The 20,834-nt window shown below is 45.6% G+C and overlaps 1 protein-coding gene across 1 annotated transcript in view; it reads right to left on the minus strand.

Annotated features, from left to right (window-relative positions):
• Positions 1-3,274: 3,274 nt before the first annotated feature.
• LOC147986006 (putative E3 ubiquitin-protein ligase SINA-like 6) overlaps positions 3,275-20,834 on the minus strand; it is a 28,653-nt gene continuing 11,093 nt past the window's right edge. Inside the window, exons 2-3 of the mRNA XM_087541830.1 lie at positions 4,038-4,194; positions 3,275-3,970 (exon numbers count right to left, since the gene is read on the minus strand). Coding sequence (XP_087397956.1) covers positions 3,275-3,970; positions 4,038-4,194 — 853 coding nt within the window. The remainder of the gene's footprint in view (positions 3,971-4,037; positions 4,195-20,834) is intronic.

Raw genomic sequence — 20,834 nt, forward strand, 5'->3', positions numbered from 1 at the left:
ATCTTACTTGTCTAGTGAGCTAAGGTGACAAGTGGTTTCACTCTAATGAACTCGGTCACACCCGTTTGTTCTCTTCGGCCCAACCGAAATCTTTCGGTGCAACCGAAGCACACAACTCGGAGTCACCGATTCCACCACAGGAAAACCAACTTGCCACTTATTCCTGATTTCTGTTTGCTCCAGCTCCACTCAATGATTCTTGTCCTCTACCAGCATCATATTAGACATGCTGCTTTGCTCTGTGAGTCGAGGACCAACCCATTTGTATCACATGTCCAGAAGAGCCCTTCTTGGAAATTTATGTCAAAGGGGGAGAGAGAGATCACATCAAAGCTTAATCCTTCCTATAGGGGGAGAAAGAGAGAATACTCAGGGGGAGAGAGTTTCTCAACTAGGAGAAAGTAATATCATCAAAGACCCCATATGCTTGGTGTTCAAGAGGAGAGATGTCACATGTCTTTAAGAGGGGAAAGACATGTTTGGTTGCTTGCTTTAGCTCAAGCTTTGTTGTTTCCTTTTTTGTTGCTCTGATTTTTTGTTCCCTATCTTCTCCCAATATCCCATGCAGATTTAGGGGGAGCAAGACATCTAAGGGAAGGAAATCTCTGATTTTATTGCATATCTTTACCTTTGGGGACATGTCTATATCCAATGTGGTACTTAGTACTCACTCTACATGTCATCCCAGTCTTGGTTCTCTTGTGGTTTCTCTTGCTTGCTCTGGTCAGTAGGTGTATTTGTGTTATTTAACCTTGTTTGCGCAGGTTCATACCATCCTAAGCCAACTCGAGACCACAAGGTAAGTATATGCATCACAGTCATGTGAATGAGAAGTTCTTGCTGATGTACATACTGTTTGCAAGAAGGACTCATGAGCATGAAGGTACATTTCTCACATTCACATCATTTGCTCTGATGCATATAGCAAAGATACATGTAACATATTGCTTACTCTTTCATGTTTACGCATTCACATGCTCCTATATTCAATATTCACATGATTGCATACATGTAGGGGGAGCCTATGCATGTTACATGTCTTTCCAAAGCTTTACTTGCTATTCTCTATATCTTTATCTAAAGCTTTGATGTATGTTGTCATCAATTACCAAAAAGGGGGAGATTGAAAGCACAAGTGCTCCCTGGGTGGTTTTGGTAATTAATGTCAACATATCTCTTGTTGGACTAACACTTTTACCTAGTATGTTTCAGATAAGTTCAACAATGGAGTGGCATGGACTAGAGGATGTGGAACCCCTTCAAGATGCTAAGGACAAAGGATTGGCTTAAGCTTCAAGATCAAGACTCTACATTTTCTATTTTAGTGATCCAAGATCACATTGAGTCTATAGGAAAAGCCAATACTATCAAGAGGGGATGAGGTGTTGCTTAATGGCTTGCTTGCTCAAAGTGCTTAGTGATATGCTCCAAAACCCTCAACTACCTTCCCACATCCACATATGACCTAAACCAAAAGTCAAACTCGGCCCCACCGATTCTATCTATCCGGTGCCACCGAGTTTCAGATGTCATAGCCACTGCCACAAACCCTAGCAAATCAGTTTCACCGATAGGGATCTCGGTCTCACCGAGATGGGATTGTAATGTCTATGTGTATGTCCATTACCAAAATCGGTCTCACCGAGTTTGAGCAATCGGTACTACCGAGATTACAATGCAAACCCTCTGGTTAGCTTATTACCAAAATCAGTCCCACCGAGTTTGTGTAATCGGTCTCACCGAGTTTTCTGGTTAGCTTATTACCAAAAACGGTCCCACCGAGTTTGTGTAATCGGTCACACCGAGATTACGTTATGCCCTAACCCTAACCATATCGCTCCTACCAAGTTGCATCTCAGTTGCACCGAAAATCCTAACGGTCACTAGGTTTGCTGAATCGGTCCGACCGAGTTTAACCATTCGGTCCCACCGAGTTTGGAAAATTGTGTGTAACGGTTAGATTTTGTTTGGAGGCTATATATACCCCTCCACCCACTCTTCATTCGTGGAGAGAGCCATCAGAACATACCTACACTTCCAATACACATTTTCTAAGAGAGAACCACCTACACTTGTGTTGAGGTCAAGATATTCCATTCCAACCATATGAATCTTGATCTCTAGCCTTCCCCAAGTTGCTTTCCACTCAAATCTTCTTTCCACAAAATCCAAATCCTGTGAGAGAGAGTTGAGTGTTGGGGAGACTATCATTTGAAGCACAAGAGCAAGGAGTTCATCATCAACACACCATTTGTTACTTCTTGGAGAGTGGTGTCTCCTAGATTGGCTAGGCGTCACTTGGGAGCCTCCAACAAGATTGTGGAGTTGAACCAAGGAGTTTGTAAGGGCAAGGAGATCGCCTACTTCGTGAAGATCTACCGCTAGTGAGGCAAGTCCTTCATGGGCGACGGTCGTGATGGAATAGACAAGGTTGCTTCTTCGTGGACCCTTCGTGGGTGGAGCCCTCCGTGGACTCGCGCAACCATTACCCTCCGTGGGTTGAAGTCTCCATCAACGTGGATGTATGATAGCACTACCTATCGGAACCACGACAAAAACATCCGTGTCTCCAATTGCATTTGAATACTCCAAACCCTTCTCTTTACATTCTTGCAAGTTGCATGCTTTACTTTCCGCTGCTCATATACTCATTGCATGCTTGCTTGATATGTATTGTGTTTGTTAAACTTGTGCTTAAACTCCACTTAAACTTAAGAATATTAAAAACTGCAGCTTTTGGCACTTAGTGTCTAATCACCCCCCTCTAGACACCTCTTCTCGATCCTTTCAATAACTGAGTTCTAATACGCTCCTAAGTGGGAAACCGTTTAGGTTGTGATCGGTGTGAACAGGTTTGCAATTCAATATAGCGTGGAGTAATTTGGAATGTGACGAGACGCAAGCTCAAAATTTATTGACGGTTCAAGTTTTGAAGTGTGGCACTATTCCCAGATGGAGTACTTCTTTTTCTACTCTCTCCTTTCCGGTTTTATAGGGCTTATCTCAAAATTTTAGTTTTTCCATTTTATAAGGCTCAATTTGGTTGTTCCCCAACACATGTTCAGATTCCAAGGTGCATTAAATCATTGCATGCAAGTATTAAGAGAAAATTGACCAATGCATGTACTTTATGCATGCATGCATTGCAATTAATGCATTGATAAACATAATTTTTTATCGCCACCAAAACCCACCATTTCTTAAGCTAAAGTAGACCAAGGTAATCCCTATATTAGCATATTACTAAGATAAACAGAAGGCACTATAGAAACATTTAGGACGTGAGCTTGTCAATCTGAATGTGGAGGGACACAAGCTTAGCCCCGGCCAGCAGCTTGGGCGGAACTGTCAAGAAGGTCAGCTCCTTCACGTCGACGTCGCCGGGATCCTTGCTGCTTGTCACCTCCATTTCCACCTTGACGGCGTCGGTCGTGCCTTTGGGCTCCCTCGGCGGGCCGTTCGCCCACGGCTTGGCCACGTAGTGCAGCAGTGGGGACGCTCCCGCTCTGATGCGGACGACTGACACGACGATAGGCGCGCCGATGTCGAGCACGCCGCCGACCAAGAAAAATGCGCGGCGGTCCTCCTCCACGAACAGCAAGAGTCGTGGCTCCGACAGTGGCACTTGCAGCTGGAGCACCTTGCCGTACTGGATCCTTTGCACGCGCATGGGATGCGCAGTGCTGATGTGGTGGTAGAGCGCCGGCGGCGGGCCTTTGTAGCCGCAGACGGGCACGGGGCATTTGCAGGGCGCGAGCGGACACACGCTCTGGTGATCGGCGAGCTTGTGGTAAGTGACGTAGAGCCCACAGCCTTCGTGCGGGCACTCCACCCTCACCGACGAAAGGACGGAGTCCACCGCCTTGTTCCGCACGTCGAAGCCACTGCCGCGCTCGCACTTCTGGCACTGCCGCTGGTTCCCGGGGCGCTCGACGCGGCAGTCCGCGCAGGCCAGGTGCCCTCCCTTGCACTGCAGAAATCAATCGAACAACACATCAATCAAGAAACCTGCACCTTGCTCAATCAGCCGAACGGACGAGGTGTATTCGAAACTCATACACTGGAGGCGTCAAGGGGTGGAGGCACAAGGGGCAGTGGAGCACAGTGAGGTCCATCGAGACCTTAGAGAGCTCCATCGTCGGGTCCTGTTCGGTCTGCATGATCTCGCCCTCCTCGTGCACAACCATCTCTCGACTTGGGCCGGGGTATTACAAAGCTTTACCGTCACATATTTTATACTACTTCAAGGTGCATTAAATCAACACATGCAAGTATCAAAAGGAGAGTCACGGCATGCATGCATCCGTTGTAATTAATGCATCGGTAAACACAAATTATTGAAATATATCGAGTGCAGTGCTTTGATGTGTCGCGTCAACTCATACATCAACGAGAAATTTGTTTATCCTCTCCCTCGCCGACTTAACTGCACCTGCCTTTGGTTGTATGATAGGTTGGCCACACACCTGTCGGGCCCACCTGTCATACACGCAAAGGCAGGAGCGTCCCTCCCTCGCCCATGAGCGTGGTGGCTGGCAAGACTAGGAGAAGCTTTCGCTACACGCTCTCCCTCCCGCACGCGGTGGACATGCAGCAGTTCAATCGGTGTCAGATGGCCAGAAGCGTATTGTAGTACTCCTCCAGTGCAGTAGTACTCCATCATTGTTCGACTTCCCGAAGAGGCGAAGAGCCAAGCGCAGCCCGGACGCTCGTGTGTCAGTTTCATGTGTAGAGTAGTCTAGGATAGCGTGTACCGTGCCTGTAAGCTTAAAATCGTTGGGGTCGGCTCCATGCTATGTGGCCGCCAGCATCCGGGTCGACGTGTCATGCACCAGATTAGAGCGCGGAACGGAAGGGGGGCATCACCCCGGTCGGAGCGCCAGTAATTTATGACTATAGTGAGTGGTCATATCACAAGTCTTTCCAGCAGTAACGCGCCGTGAAATCGCACAGCCCCACTCGCTCACCCTCCTCGCCTCTCTGTCAAACCGCCTACCCGAAAACTGCCGCACGTACTGCCCGGGAAAAGCCCCGCCCTCAACTTTCAACTATGCAAAAATAGTTCGAGCTTGTTCGTTCTATATAAATACAGTAAGTACTGTATGTTTATTCACCCGTGGGGTTGTTCAATGAATGGAGGGGCGGGGAGCACAAGTGAACAATACTGTAGTACTACTAGTAGTAGTAAGTAGGAGTCGTACAGTAGTCACCTTAAATAGAGAGTTTCTTTTCTTTAATGCCACGTACACAAATTGAAACGCTTGTTGTGGAGAGAAAAAAGATAATCACTCCACTATATATGGACGCAGGGGCCTGAGCGCTTGTTTTACTAGGGTTGCTCTCTTCATTCTCTCATCCTCTCTAGATATAAACAAGAAAGCGACAGCGACATTTTCTCTCTGCTCACCACTGGTCACAGATCCGGCCGGATCCCTTCGGCCGGTGTGTGTAGAGGACTAAAAGGTGCATCGTTCACGCGGTCATCGCCGCCGAGGGAGGAAACCCACAGCTGCCGGAGGGGCCCGATCCTCTGCCCGTGCCGTTCTCTCCGACACAGCGCTGGCTCGGGAGGTCCTCCGACCCTTCTTCCTCCCTGCCGTATTGTCCGCAGATCCAACCTGCCGCCGTTGACATCCCGGTGACCCTCAGGTATAAGTTCTTCGAAAGCGGCCTTGCTCTACTGCCCCAGCTCCCCACGTGTCTACATGTGCATCTTTTTCTACTCCCATCAGCTCTTCCAAAGCCACCTAAATTTTTAGTATTATTAGAGGTAAAGCTACTTCATGCATTCGAATCTAGGGCTTTGTTCAAACAACGAAGAAAGGGGGGAAAGTTGTAGCATGAATCTAGGACTTGATTCAAAGAGGAAATAATATGGTGAAAGTAGTAGAGACCGGATACCCAACCGGTCTCTTGGCTGAAAAGGGAAATAATGGGAAAACGCAGTACAAACTAGATAAGGAACATATCTATTATTGGTTGAAAAAAGGATAGGAAGTGGCGGCTGGTGGACAAGTCAACAGAGTATGTCCAGGATTAGATTTGCTGCCATCACATTGTAAAAGGTCTCCAGGATTAGATTTGCTGCCATCACATAGTAAAAGGTCTCAAGGATTAGATTTGCTGCCCTCACATAGTAAAAGGTCTCAGGATTAGATTTGCTTCCCTCACATAGTAAAAGGTCTCCAGGATTAGATTTGCTGCCCTCACATAGTAAAAGGTCTCCAGGATTAGATTTGATGCCCTCACATAGTACAAGGTCTCCAGGATTAGGTTTGCTGCCCTCACATAGCATGAACAAACTCGGCATCACCACTTTATGCCTCCTTGTAGGTACATTGTGCTGATGCATTCACTGTCGCATGTCCTTATACCAACCTTTTGCTGTTGTTAATGTAAGGGCGCATGTAAAATGAAGCGATCACACTGTTACCTTAGGGACATGTCTAACCAGTGTTATTGTTAATCTAATGCATCCAGTGATAAGATGCAATTAAACTGTGTTACAAATGGCACTCCCGCTGTTTTCCCCAGTATGATAAGTAAGTTGCTCCTTTACGCTGCTGAGTGTCCTGGTGTCCCCACGGTCCCATGCCCTTAAACCAACTCTTTAGCTGCTGTTGATTTACTGTGTCTGGTAAACAAGCAATGCCACCATTAAAGTAATCCCATATTTGAGGAATCTCATTGTTGATCGTAATGCTTCTGGTAACATGAAGCATTGCTGACGTTTTAAAATTTCTATTGTCCTTGCGTGATTGCCATGAACATAATTAAGATGCTTCTTTTCATTTTGTATATGTTTCATATATTCTTATTGACCAACAACTGTTTACTTTCTATCTTTTTGTGCAGATAGGGATATCCATTTCACCTTGTTGCTATTGTGACCTTTTGGTGAACTGCACAAAACACTTTTTTTTGGAATGAGTGTCTTGTGCAGTTCAACTAAAATGTCACGTGGGCAACATCTCTCAATTTTGGTGGAACTGCACAAAATGGTGATTGGAGTTTCCAAAATCTCCGTCTAGTTCTGCTGGTAATCTCGTGCAACATTTTATTAGCCTTTGCAAGATGAGCCGTCACTGTCACCACAATGGCACTTTATTTTAGTGGAACTGCACAAAAGGATAACAAAATTATAGTTGCACCTTACATGAGCCGGACAACCAACCTTAATGTTCCTCAATTTTAGTGCAACTACTAAAGAAGAACCTGCCAGCTCACGAGAGCAAGTACTTCTTGCTAGCTGAATGATGCAATCTTTGCTTCATTCCAGGTGAACTGCAGAAAAAGGCGCATGAATTGAATCATGGAAGTCCAGGCAAGCTTCATCCGAGTGGAGCTGCAGGTTGAGTAAAGGAGGCCACTATTAAAGTGAAATCATGCTCTCCTGGTTTGTGCTATGGAAACATGAATACTCAACTACAGATGTTGTGACGGTCAAGAGCATTCGCCAAGTTCTTTGATTGTATGACATGGCTAGCGAAGATGGATTTAATCCCGATATTCACTTTATCAAAAGGCTCTAATGGGTTGGTTCTGAATCTTGCAAGCTGGGAATCAGTGAGATGTGTAGGCATCTTTGTTGTACTTATTATTTGGATCTTATTTGTTGGTTCTGAATCTTGCAAGCTGGGAATCAATGAGATGTGTAGGCATCTTTGTTGTACTTATTATTTGGATCTTATTTGTTGGTTCTGAATCTTGCAAGCTGGGAATCAATGAGATGTGTAGGCATCTTTGTTGTACTTATTATTTGGATCTTATTTGTTGGTTCTGAATCTTGCAAGCTGGGAAACACGGCATGATGATGCAGAGGACAACAACCATAACAAACAGTTCAAACTTGGTAGTATTATCTTTGTGAAAGTGCGACAAATGTGCTGATCGTGTGCGTCCTGAGAATAATAATTCTAATTGTTGTGCATGTTGATCCTATGGCACTGATAGAACGAGCGAATGCATTGCTTGTTTTAAGTATAAATTTCTATTAGAGCTAATTAAATTTAAGTAAAGTGACCACTAACTCCTGTTATTAGAGTACCAATACAGACCCGCTCGTGAACCGACGTGTGGCCAAGGGTGCATCTTCTGTCGGGCGTGCAGCGGACGAGGGAGGGGTAGTAACTGTTGTCGCCTGTACACACTCAGCTTACTGTTGAATCCAGTTCCCCAGGAGCTAAAAAATGAACTGCTACCGCCGCCTACACACTCGTTCACTCGAAGAGACTCCAATGGCGATCCGAGGGGTGAGCCTGCTGGATATGGACTTCAACAAGGAGTTCCCCTTTGAGTTCGCCGTTCAGTCCTATGGCTGCACCAAGTTGAATGTGATGTACACCAACGATACGGACTCGGTGAAGCTCTGCCTCGCCTCAGTCCTATGGCTGCACCAGGTTCTGGAGCATTCGCCCGTTTCATCGGCAGCACCGACTGCACCTTCGCTACGGTGGAGAGAAGGAAGAACGCGACGATTCGGCCATCTGGTGCAACAAGCTTGTCGACATCCAGAAACAATACAAGATCATCAGCAACGGGCAGGAGAAGAACTCCGTGGTTGACCTCGCTGAGACCATCATCGACCCCTGATACGCTAACATGAAAGAAGACGACCTGAACACGTGGGAGGTACCTCTGAATCTAGCCTACATAACCTACGCGGCCAAGGACGCATACGCATGCTACGACATGTACATGCAGATCTTGGACATGAGGGCGTGTCTGCTTCCCGTAACCGACGAGTACACGGACAGCCGCATCGTCATGATCAAGCGTGCCAGGAAGGTCTAGATGTTGTACTTTATCTGTTTATAAACACCTTTATCATCTGAGTGTTTCATGCATTAGCCTATGTGTCATAATTATCTGTTTTGTCTGAAATATTTCTTTTAAGAACCCATTAACCTGATTGCTTTTTTAGTGGCTATTTGCTTATGTATGTAAACTAGTTCACTTGTCCGTAAAAAAACTAGTTCACTCAGCTGCCGTGCTTTGAATCTCCTTCCTCCCAACATATTCCCCTCCTCAGGTGGACCCAGCAGGTCTCTGAATTTTCTCCTACTTTCTTTTTCGATGTAAACTGAGTTTTCTCCCAGTACTTTCCCCTAGAACCAACTCAACTGTCCCACGTCTAGCCTAAAAATTAATAATACCCCACGTACTATTAACTCATCAAATTAAAATGATATTTTATTTCGTAAGTTGAAAGTTTTTACAAAATAATAATAATAATTGTTTACATATAACTTGGCAAGTTAACTCCTAGTGATTGCGTACATAAGCTTGCAAAGATTTTACTGACGTGCAATCATGTGTTTATGTTTTTATAACATTTCTCCGTCTAGCCCAACATGATATTTTCACCCAGCCCAGCAAGTCTGTGGATTTCGAGAAAAATGCAAATGGGATTTAAATGGGCTGCATAGATGCTACATCATTGTTTCACCCAACCCACCAAATGGACTAAAAAAACGCCCCCCCACTGACAGGTCGGACCCACCAGCTATATCTTCGCACGCAAGGAAGTGCCTCCTTATTACGCGCAAAATAACGATGTCCATCCAACGACCGTAGTGCTTCTTCAACCTCTGGTCTTCTTGCTCTAGCCGCCCAAAGCAGCGCCGGTCGTGGCCGGCTGTGCTGCCGCGGAGGCCTCACCGCCCCCTACTATTCCCACCACTAACCAGGCCCTGCGGCGACGGCAGCCTCACACCGCAGCCGAACTAGTGAACCCTCGTACTCCTCTCCGCGCGGGCTTCCACTGCCGCGTCGTCCCCTTCCTAGGCCTCGCCGTCGTCCACCGCCGTGGTGCTCTCCGCGCGGCGTGGTCAACGTGGTCAAGGAATGACTTCCATCGGAAGAGTACTGTACGTGGAGAGGCTGACAGCTGGGTCCATGGCTACACCCCAGTTTTTTTTGTGATTTGCCAAACTAGTCGCTTTGTCAGGCCTGTTGGGCTGCAAATCTTTCAAGACGAGGAGAGCTTTCATTCGGATGGCCGAGAAAATGGCCCATCAGTAATGAGAAATGGGATGTACATTTTTAAAACACATCAAACCGGCAATTAGTTTCAAATATCTTTTTTTTCATTTCAAGATTTTAAATTACATTAATTTTTATGCATGGAGAATTTGTTGGATTTTATATTGATATACATTTATTTTTAAAATCAGTTTGAATATGAGTCGAAATTTCGGGATCAAAAACAGTTCGGACCGCACCGAAATATGCAAAATTTCATATAATTTTTTAACCGTGGCCATAATTTGGGCTGTAATGCTAACAAAAAGAATATGGGCTCCAAAAAAACCTTAAGAATTAGCAAATGGGCTGAAAATTATTAGAAATAATGGCAGATGGGTTGTATGCTGTTTTCCACAGATTTGAGGCTTTCCTAAAAAAGGTTGACGCACAAGCAGTGACTGTTGGATGTCCATCCAACGGCCGTCATGCTTCTTCAATCTCTGTTCTTCCTGCTCCAGCCGCTCAAACAAGCGCCGGCGGGACTGCCTGCTCCCTCCTCCCCGCGGCCGGCTGTGCTGCCGCGCAGGCCTCACTGCCCCACCGTACTCCCATCGCTAGCCTAGCCATCCCTCTACTCACCCACACCTGCTGTTATTCTCCAGCGACGGCAGACGAACCAGTAAACCCTCGTACAGTCGTACTCCCCTCCACATGGGAAACAAAAACAATGGCTGAGTCTTCCCTGCCTCCGTGTCGTTCCCTTCCTAGGCCTCGCCGTCAGCCACCGCCCTGGTGCTCTCGGTGTGGCGTGGTCAGCGTGGTCAACGACCGACATGCATCTAAAGTGGACTGTAAGTGGAGAGGCTGACAGCTAGGTCCACGGCCGCACGCAAGGCAATGCCTCCTTATTACGCGCAAAATATTGATTTCCTCCACTTGACATTTGGGACCCACCGAAATGGCCTCTGTATTTCACGAAAAAACGTTACCGCCGCTGACAGCTCGGACCCACCAGCTATATCTTCGCACGCAAGGAAGTGCCTCCTTATTACGCACAAAAAAATGAATACCCCCCTGCTAGCTGGGACCCAGTATGGTGGGCCTACTAAGTTGACGGGGACGAAGGGCTTTGTCAACTTAGTCAATATGCACGATTCTAGCTCGACTGACCGTACGATGTCCATCCAACGGCCGTAGTGCTTCTTCAACCTCTAGTCTTCTTGCTCCAGCCGCCCAAAGCAGCGCCGGTCGTGCCGCCTGCTCCTGCCTCCCGTGGCCGGCTGTGCTGCCGCAGAGGCCTCACTGCCCCAAACTACTCCCACCGCTGGCCAGGCCATCCCTCCACTCCACTCACTCACACCCCCTGTTATTCTGCGGCGACGGCAGCGCAGCCGAACTAGTGAACCCTCGTACTCCTCTCCGCATGGGCATCCACTGCCGCGTCTTCCCCGGCTCCGTGTCGTCCCCTTCCTAGGCCTCGCCGTCGTCCACCGCCGTGGTGTTGTCGGCGCGGTGTGGTCAATGTGGTCAACGACCGAATTCCATCGGAAGAATACTGTACGTGGAGAGGCTGACAACTGGGTCCATGGCAGCTGCAAGGAAGTGCCTCCTTATTACGCGGAAAATAATTATTCCTCCACCTGACAGCAGGGACCCACCAGACGCCCACCAGTATATCGCGAAAAAAATGTTTGCCCCTGACTGCTGGGACCTACCCGACGGGCCACCGTATTTCGCGAAAAAACGTTCCCCCTGCTGTCAGCTCGGACCCACCGGAAGTGCCTCCTTATTACGCACAAAAAAATGAATACCCCTTGCTAGCTGGGACCCACCTTGGTGGGAGGCTGACTTGTGGGCCTACTAAGTTGATGGGGACGGAGGGCTTTGTCAACTTAGTCAATATGCATGATTCTAGCTCCAGTGACCGTACGATGTCCATCCAACGGCCGTAGTGCTTCTTCAACCTCTGGTCTTCTTGCTCCAGCCGCCCAAAGCAGCACCGGTTGTGCTGCCTGCTCCTGCCTCCCGTGGCCGGCTGTGCTGCCGCGGAGGCCTCACCGCCCCCTACTATTCCCACCGCTGGCCAGGCCCTACGGCGACGGCAGCCTCACACCGCAGCCGAACGAGTGAACCCTCATACTCCTCTCCGCGTGGGCATCAACTGCCGCGTCTTCACTGGCTCTGCGTCGTCCCCTTCCTAGGCCTCGCCGTCGTCCACCGCCCTGGTGCTCTCGGTGCAGCGTGGTCAACGTGGTCAAGGAACGACTTCCATCGGACGTGGACTATACATGGAGAGGCTGACAGCTGGGTCCATGGCGGCAGCAAGGAAGTGCCTCCTTATTACACAGAAAATAATGATTCCTCCACCTGACAGCAGGGACCCACCAGACAGGCCACCGTATTTCACGAAAAAAACATTCCCCCCCTGACTGCTGGGACCCACCAGCTACACCTTCGCACGCAAGGAAGTGCCTGACAGTCGGGACCCACCTGGTTGAAGCGTACGTAGCGTTGTCATTCTGGTCGCGAACATGTACGTACATATATACTGGTGGATGTAGAGGCGCGCACGTGTCATAGTAGAGGCGGCCAGGGTGCAAGAAAGAAAATACGGCCACGTATGTGTACATACGGGCGGGGTCTCGAACGCCTACTCGCGCATACGTACGGCGAGGGCTCGTGTACATGGCTGGGTCGGAACAGAGAAACAACGTCGTCATCGTGTTCATGGGTCGGAACAGAATGCGTGGTCGTGTTCATCAGGAGGGCTTGGATGGAAGAGGCGATGGAAACGAGGCCTGGCGTACCGCACAACAGAGGAAACGGACCTCCTACGGTCGAAACGGGGGCCATGTTGATCGGGAGGGGTGTGGCGTATCGCAAAACGGAGGAAACGGACCTCCTACGGTCGAAATGGGGGTCCTGTTGATCGGGAGGGGTGTGGCGTACCGCAAAACGGAGGAAACAGACTTGTGTTGGAGCGCTACGGTCGAAACGGGGGTCCTGTTCATCGGGAGGGGTGTGGTGTACCGCAAAACGAGACTCCACGGGATACTATTCATCTCCACCGTCGACCCCCTCCAGCCTCCACAAGCTACTGTTCATCCACCGTCGACCTCCTCCAGCCTCCATGGGCTCCTGTTCATCCAGCCTCCACCGCGCGCTACTCCACCGGCTACTGTTCAACCACCCCTCCACCGTCTACTATTCATCCAGCCCTCCACACCACGGGGTCCTGTTCAACCACCCCTCCACGGGCACCCCTCCACCATCTACTGTTCATCCTGCCCTCCACGGGGTGGTCCTATTCATCCAGCCCTCCACGGGGTCCTGTTCATCCAGCCCCAACCGGCTCGATCGATCGGGGTCCTGTTTATCCAGAGGCAACACCACGGAGTCCTGTTCATCCACCCCCACCAGGAACTGTTCATCCAACCCCCCCCCCGCAACGCTCACTGTTCATCCAGAGGCAGCATCGATCGGCTTCAGTTAGCAGCAGTAGCCAAGGAATCGCTCGATCGGGTTCAGTTAACAACCATCGATCGATCGCTCGGATTCAGTAACGCGTAGCCTGCAGTGCAATCACTCGAGTTCGGTTAGAGCCCAACGCCTCGCTCGGGTTCAGTTAGAGCCAACGCCTCTCACACACGCGCGTACGTGTACGAGAGAAACGCGCATCGCTCGGCCCCCGACCTCCCACCGTAACCGGGAACTCCCCGAAATTTTCCTCCCCCTCGCTTCTACCACCGTTTTTTCCGTCAAGGATGGCCCAAAGAATGTCATGCAACTGCGTCTCCGGCCCGCCCAGGACGAAAAGCCCATTTTCTGTCATGATTTTTTGTCATAGAAGTAGGAGCCCACCACATCTATGATGATACCGTGTTTTTTCACAATTATCATCATAGAAGTGTCATATGTATGACAAAAAAAAATTCGTTTGGCCCAAAATGTCACGGATGTGTCTTTTTTTTGTAGTGAATATTTCGGAGGGTGAAAATCTTGTTGAGAAAATTGATGAAAGTGGGTTTGGAGAGGTCAAAACTTTAGCTAGTGATGTACCCACTCTTTTGGATTACAAAGACTTTAATTGTGATAGGTGCTCTTTGATTGATTGTATTTCTTTGTTGCAATCCATGATAAATTCACCCCATGCTTATGAACAAAATAAAGCTTTTACTAAACATATTGTTGATGCTATGATGAAATCTCTTGAAGAAAAATTGGAATTAGAAGTTTCAATTCCTAGAAAATTGCATGATGAATGGGAACCTACTATCAAAGTCAAGATTAAAAATTATGAGTGTTTTGCTTTGTGTGACTTGGGTGCTAGTGTTTCTATAGTTCCGAAATCTTTATGTGATGTGCTTGGTCTTACTAATCTTGAAGAGTGTTCTTTGAATTTGCACTTGGCGGATTCTACTATTAAAAAGCCTATGGGAAGAATTAATGATGTTCTTATTCTTGCCAATAGGAATTATGTGCCCATAGATTTTATTGTTCTTTATATTGATTGCAATCTGTCTTGTCCAATTATTCATGGTAGACCGTTTTTACACACTATCCGTGTCGTGATTGATATGAAAGAAGGCAATATTAAGTTCCAATTTCCTTTGAGCAAGGGTATGGAACACTTTCCTAGAATTGAATTAAGCCACCTTATGAATCAATCATGAGGGCATCTTATGGATCTCGAACCAAAGATGACAAAACTTAGATCCTTGCTTTATGCCTAGCTAAGGGCATAAAACTATAGCGCTTGTTGGGAGGCAACCCAATGAATAAATTTATTTTTTGCCTTTTGCTTCCTGTTTTTGTGTGTTAACACAATTATTCTACTGTTATAATTGTGTTTTTTATGTTTTAATTAGTTTTTGTGCCAAGTAAAGCCTTTAGGATCTTCTTTGGTGATAGTTGTTTGATCTTGCTGAAAAACAGAAACTTTTACGCTCACAAAATTAATTTTCATTTTTTTATAAGAGAGCGATAAAATACGCATTCCACTTGCAGTAGATCAATATACAAATTTCTCAGGTCTTCCTAATTTTTCAGAATTTTTGGAGTTAATGAAGTATTCGAAATAGTTAGATTTCTACAGACTGTTCTGTTTTGACAGATTCTGTTTTCTTTGTGTTGTGTGCTTATTTTGATGGCTCTATGGTTTTCTTTGATGAGTTTTTGCCATAGAAAAGTTGGAATACAGTAGATATAATACAAAAACAAAATATGAATTGGTTTTATACAGTACTTATAGTAGTGATTTATTATTTTCTTACACTAACGAATCTCACGAAGATTTTGTTGAGTTTTGTGTGATTGAAGTTTTCAAGTTTTGGGTTATCTTACGATGGATGAAGGAAGGATGGAAGAGCCTAAGCTTGGGGTTGCCCCGACATCCCAAGCTTTTATCCAAAAAATGAGCAACCAACTAAGCTTGGGGATGCCCCTCGAGTGGCATCCCCGCTTTCTTCCAACGATCATCGGTACTTTACTCGAAACTATATTTTTATTCGTCACATGATATGTGTTTTGCTTGGAGCGTCTTGTATGATATGAGTCTTTGCTTGTTTTGTTTTGTGTTTTAAGTTATCAATTCTTGCTGGACACACCTATTTGAGAGAGGCAAAATTATGTCATGACTGGTTAGAATTGCTCTCTATGCTTCACTTAAATTTTTTATGAGCAATGGACTTGCTCTAGTGCTTCACTTATATCTTTTTTAGCACGGTGTGCTTTAGTATTTTTTGAAGAAATGCTCTCTTGCTTCACTTAGATTATTTGAGAGTTAGTAAAATTTTCAAGAAATTATCTCTTGCTCCACTTAAATTAATTTGAGAGAAAGAAAAAATTATTATGCTCATGATCTTCACTTATATTTGTTGGAGCTTGTCAAAAGCAATACTTGAAAATTAGTCCCAAAGTGATAGATATCCAAGAAGGATATAATAAAAACTTTCATGAAGATCATTGGACAAAATAAACTTGATTCTTAGTAATAGTTTTGAGATATGATGATGTGATATGTGAGTCATCTTGATGAGTAATTATGCTTTAGTAAGAATATTGGTGTTAAGGTTTGTGATTCCCTATGCAAGTATGAAAGTCAATAGTCATGCAATGAAATTATATCCTACTTGTGGTGCATTATTCGGTGTTATTTATTCTTAATGCTTGCTTATGAGATTATTCGTTTCTTAGTTGGTCGCTTCCCAATCTTTTGCTAGCCTTCATTTTGCACTAAGTATGATCACTACTTGTGCATCCAAAAACCCTCAAACTAGTTTTGCCACATGAGTCCACTATATCTACCTATATGCGGTATTATTTTCCCGTTCTAAGCAAATTTGCATGTTCCATCTCTAATTTTCAAAACAAACTTCTCTTTTGTGTGTTTGTTTCGCTCGCGGAGCGGTGAGGGTGGCTAATATTTTCCATGCTAGATGTGTTATTCTCAAGATGAGTGTTTATTCACTTGTCATTGCACGAGAGTAAGGCAAAAGTATTAGAGATGCCCAGTCCCGAAATGCAAAAAAAATGAATTTACTTTATGTTGTAGAATAATAAATTCCTTGAAAAGTGTTGGTATGGAGGGCAACCATGGATATGGCTAGCAATGGAAAGTGAAAGTTATGGTGGAAAACGGAATAAACTTTATTTTCTGTTTGGGAACCGCCTATGATATATCTATGCATGGAATGTATTGGGAACCACTGGTGCGCGTCGGTCCTAACAAACAGTTTTTAACCCATTTTCACGATGGCATTTGGAACCGTCGCCAAGTGAGTGTGTGCGATAGGTTGTCCTTCCCACACGACCCAGAAATCGTCGGGGATAGGCCCTCCTGGGACCCAGGCTGGGGCCGTGTGCGATTGAGTGAGGCATCAAAACCCAATCATTTCCATAGGTATGTACATCCCACATGGTAATCCGAGAAAATCATTTCCGTAGGTATGTACATCCCACACGGTGAATCCCAAAAAACATTTCCGTTCGTATGTATATCACACAGTCAACCCAAGGAATGCGTTTCCGGTCTTATGTACATCCCACACAGTCAATCCAGGGAAAACGTTTCCGTTCATATGTACATCCCACACAGTTTTATGTATACGCTCGTGTGTGAAAGGTGTAACTATCACACACGCTCTGCCTTGGTTAATTGTTTGATTTCATTAACTACATCACACACGATTTGATGTAGAAAACTGTGTGGCATTGGGCTATCCATCACAAGCGCTTTTACTGCCAGAACCGTTTGCAAAGTTCCATGACCATCTGTTCTCTTTTTATTTTTGCCTGTAATTTATTATTCTAATTGGAAAATTTGAAATATGAAACGTGCAATTCAAATTCTCAGCACAATGGTTCAACAATGAATCCATAAATAAAATTGCCAGTACAATATGTTCAGTAATTACAAGATTAGGCAGCTATTAACTATGATGAACCACAATATTTAAAGGAGGTAAAGGTGAAGAGACAAGTGTAAATCATTTTGACTGCCGACAGTGTTGAAGAAGCGGAATGCCCATAATGTGCCTTCCTGTTGCCTCCACTCCGGTCATGTAGTTTGCAAGGTATCATCAGTAAATAGCTTGGGAAACCACTGAAGAGAGAAAAATATCAGATACTGAGGTCTAATAGAGTAACTTGTTGTGGGTAGGGGGAAAAGGCAACACATTACTTACCATCCTAAAGTTCATTGTTGTCTTCGACAAAGTGTAAATAAAGAGCTTAATTCCAATCACCCGTTTCTTTCGCCTAACAATCTTTCTTAGTTTCCTCACTTGATGCTTGTTCATGAATATCTCATTGCCCCATACGCAAAAGGGATCGAAGCGTGGATCAGTACCGCTCATATATGTACCTACAAGCAACCAGTAAATGTAAGAGCTAAACAGAGATTGCACAAATGATGTAAAATACAACTACCTATGTTCCTAATTACAAGTATTTTTTTAGATTTCAATATGAACTACATACAGATGTATATAGGATTATAGATATAGTTTAGATTATAATCTAGATTCACTCATTTTTCTCCTTATGTAGTCTATATTGGAATCTCTAAAAATACTTATATTTAGGAATAGATGGTGTATAAGACATGGGATGTAGCTAACTTCGACGGCAAACAACAACATCGCCCATTGTAGCCCTGTGTAAGTACATGGAAAGCCAATGTTAACTACAACAGGGTTAACATCCACCAAAAATAGCAAATGGTAATAAAACGGCAACATCTGTAGTGATATCTTCATTTTGAAAGAGTAGCACGGTAGCAAAGGGACGGATACGACTGTTAATTGCAACAGGCTTAACAACATCCTAATTCATGTTTTGTAAGTTTGTAGCCATTGAAATACAACTCTTTAAAAATGGATACAACTGTTAATTACAACAGGCTTAATGGCCATTGAAACCGGTACTGATAAAAATGCAATTGGTAGAGTTAAACATCACAAGGCAGGTGCTGCCATAGTAGATAATGGCCCAGTTGTCTATAAAAAGGTAGGGAAAATAGCTAAAACGTGTTAGGCATGTTTACTACAACATGCTTAATACATCGACCGTACAAAACATAGCCATTAATTGCAACTGGTATTGGTAAGATTGAACTAGTGGGTACATACTTGGTAAGTCCTGAGAGGTAGTTGCTGCAGCACTTCATCTTGGCCAGAGTCCTCCCAAAGTCAGCGGCGATGGAGGCGAGCTGTTCCTCCGGGTCGAAGCGTGGATCAGTGCCACTAACATGTGTACCTACAGGCAACCAGTAAATGGTAGAAGTTAAACTGCAATTGCACAAATGATGTGAAATACTGTAAGACATGGGATGTAGCTAACCTCGATGACAAACAACAGCATCGGCCATTATGACCCTGCATAAGTACATGGACAAGCATGTTAAGTACAACAGGGTTAGCATCCACCAAAAATAGCAAATGGGCAGCATCTCTAGTATATCTTCATTGCAGAGAGTAGCATGGTAGCAAATGGACAGATTAAAAATGGATACAATTGTTAGTTGCAACAGACTTAACAACATCCTAAGTCATGTTTTGTAAGTTTGTAGCCATTGAAATACAACTATTTAAAAATGGATTCAACTGTTAATTGCAACGGGCTTAATAGACATTGAAACCGATACTGATAAAAATGCAATTGGCATAGTTAAACATCACAAGGCAGGTGCTGCCAGAGCAGAGAATGGCCCAGATGTCTATAAAAAGGTAGGAAAAGTAGCAAAAACATGTTAGGCATGTTTACTAGAACATGCTTAATACATCGACCGTACAGAACATAGCCATTAATTGCAATTGGTATTGGTAAGAATGAACTGGAGAGTACATACTTGGTAAGTCCCGAGAGGTAGTTGCTGGGGCACTTCATCTCGGCCAAAGCTCGCCCAAAGTCAGCGACGGCGGAGGCCAGCTATTCCTCCGGGTCGAAGCGTGGATCAGTGCCACTGACATGTGTACCTACAGGCAACCGGTAAATGGTAGAAATTAAATTGCAATTGTACAAATTATGTGAAATACTGTAAGACATGGGATGCAGCTCACCTCGACGGCAAACAAAAGCATCGGTCGTTATGACCCTGCGTAAGTACATGGACAGGAATGTTAAGTACAACAGGGTTAGCATCCACTAAAAATAGCAAATGGGCAGCATCTCTAGTGATATCCTGAGTCATGTATTGTAAGTTTGTTGCTGGTATTGGTGAATTGAGCTGTACACGATAATATTTGAACATCACACAGTGTGCAGTACTGAAATAAACAAGGCACGAACATGCTTAATACATCAATCGTACAAATCATAGCCGTTGCAAGTGGTATTGGTAAGGTTTAGCTGGCCAGATCTTACTTGTTAAGTCCTGGGGGGTAGTCGTTGGGGGACTTCATCTGGGCCAGAGCCTGTACCATGTCGGCGGCGGCGGTGGAGGCGAGGTGTTCCTCTGGGTCAACACACACAGCGGCCATCATGCCATGGACTGCCGTCAGCTCCTGGCAGGGGGGGGGGGGATTTGGAGGCATGAGAATGTTTCGCAGGCGCCATTTAAGCAATCAGGCCGGGGGCGTGATAGAGATCGGTGGGTTACCTGACTGGATCCGAGCAGAACGTAGATGTGGTTGAAGCTGTGGTTGCGGCGACGTCGGTTTGAGATGCCGATAGGGGGAGGCGCGAGCGAGGGGGGGATACTGAGGGGAAGGGGATGTGGTTGGAGGAATAAATTCTGAAATCGCGCGCCTAATGAAAATTTCGGTGCGAAACTTGAAACTTGGGCGGGGGAAACACAGAACGCAGACGAAGCGCGTAAAATACTCGTGTGCAAGAAAAAAGAAAGTTGGCAGATCCTGTCTCCAAAAAAAATGTACACGTGTACTTGATTTTTTCAGTCAATGGTACGCCTGGTTTATTAGGAAACATCACATAGGTAAATGACTTATGGGTCATTAACGCAAAAAAACTCAGACGAGTACGACATAGAAACCGTGTGTTTTGTGATGTTCTAATGATTAACGCAAAAAATGCACACGGGCACACATGCTAATCAACGCTCAAAGCCCTCAAAGGATGCTCTTACCGACATTGTACGTTAATACTACAAACTTAAAGTACTAGTGGTAATTTGCTATAATACTACAAACTTAAACTACTTCTCACATGCTGCCATCAGGGCCTGCTAGCCAGACGTCAGTGTTCTCCTTCCCAGCCTTGTAGGCGGCATCCCACCGTGCTTCGATCTCCGCCAAGCTCTCCTCACTACGGCGTGTGACCTCTTTTTTCTTGCGGCGGTGGGACTCTCTTTTCTTGTCTGCTTTCTGCCTTTTCCGCTCCTTTTGTGCGGCTTTGGCCGCCTCTAGATC

The sequence above is a fragment of the Triticum urartu genome, chromosome 2A (assembly GCF_056163025.1).
Source record: "Triticum urartu cultivar PI428250 chromosome 2A, HENAU_Tu73, whole genome shotgun sequence".
Lineage (NCBI taxonomy): Eukaryota > Viridiplantae > Streptophyta > Magnoliopsida > Poales > Poaceae > Triticum > Triticum urartu.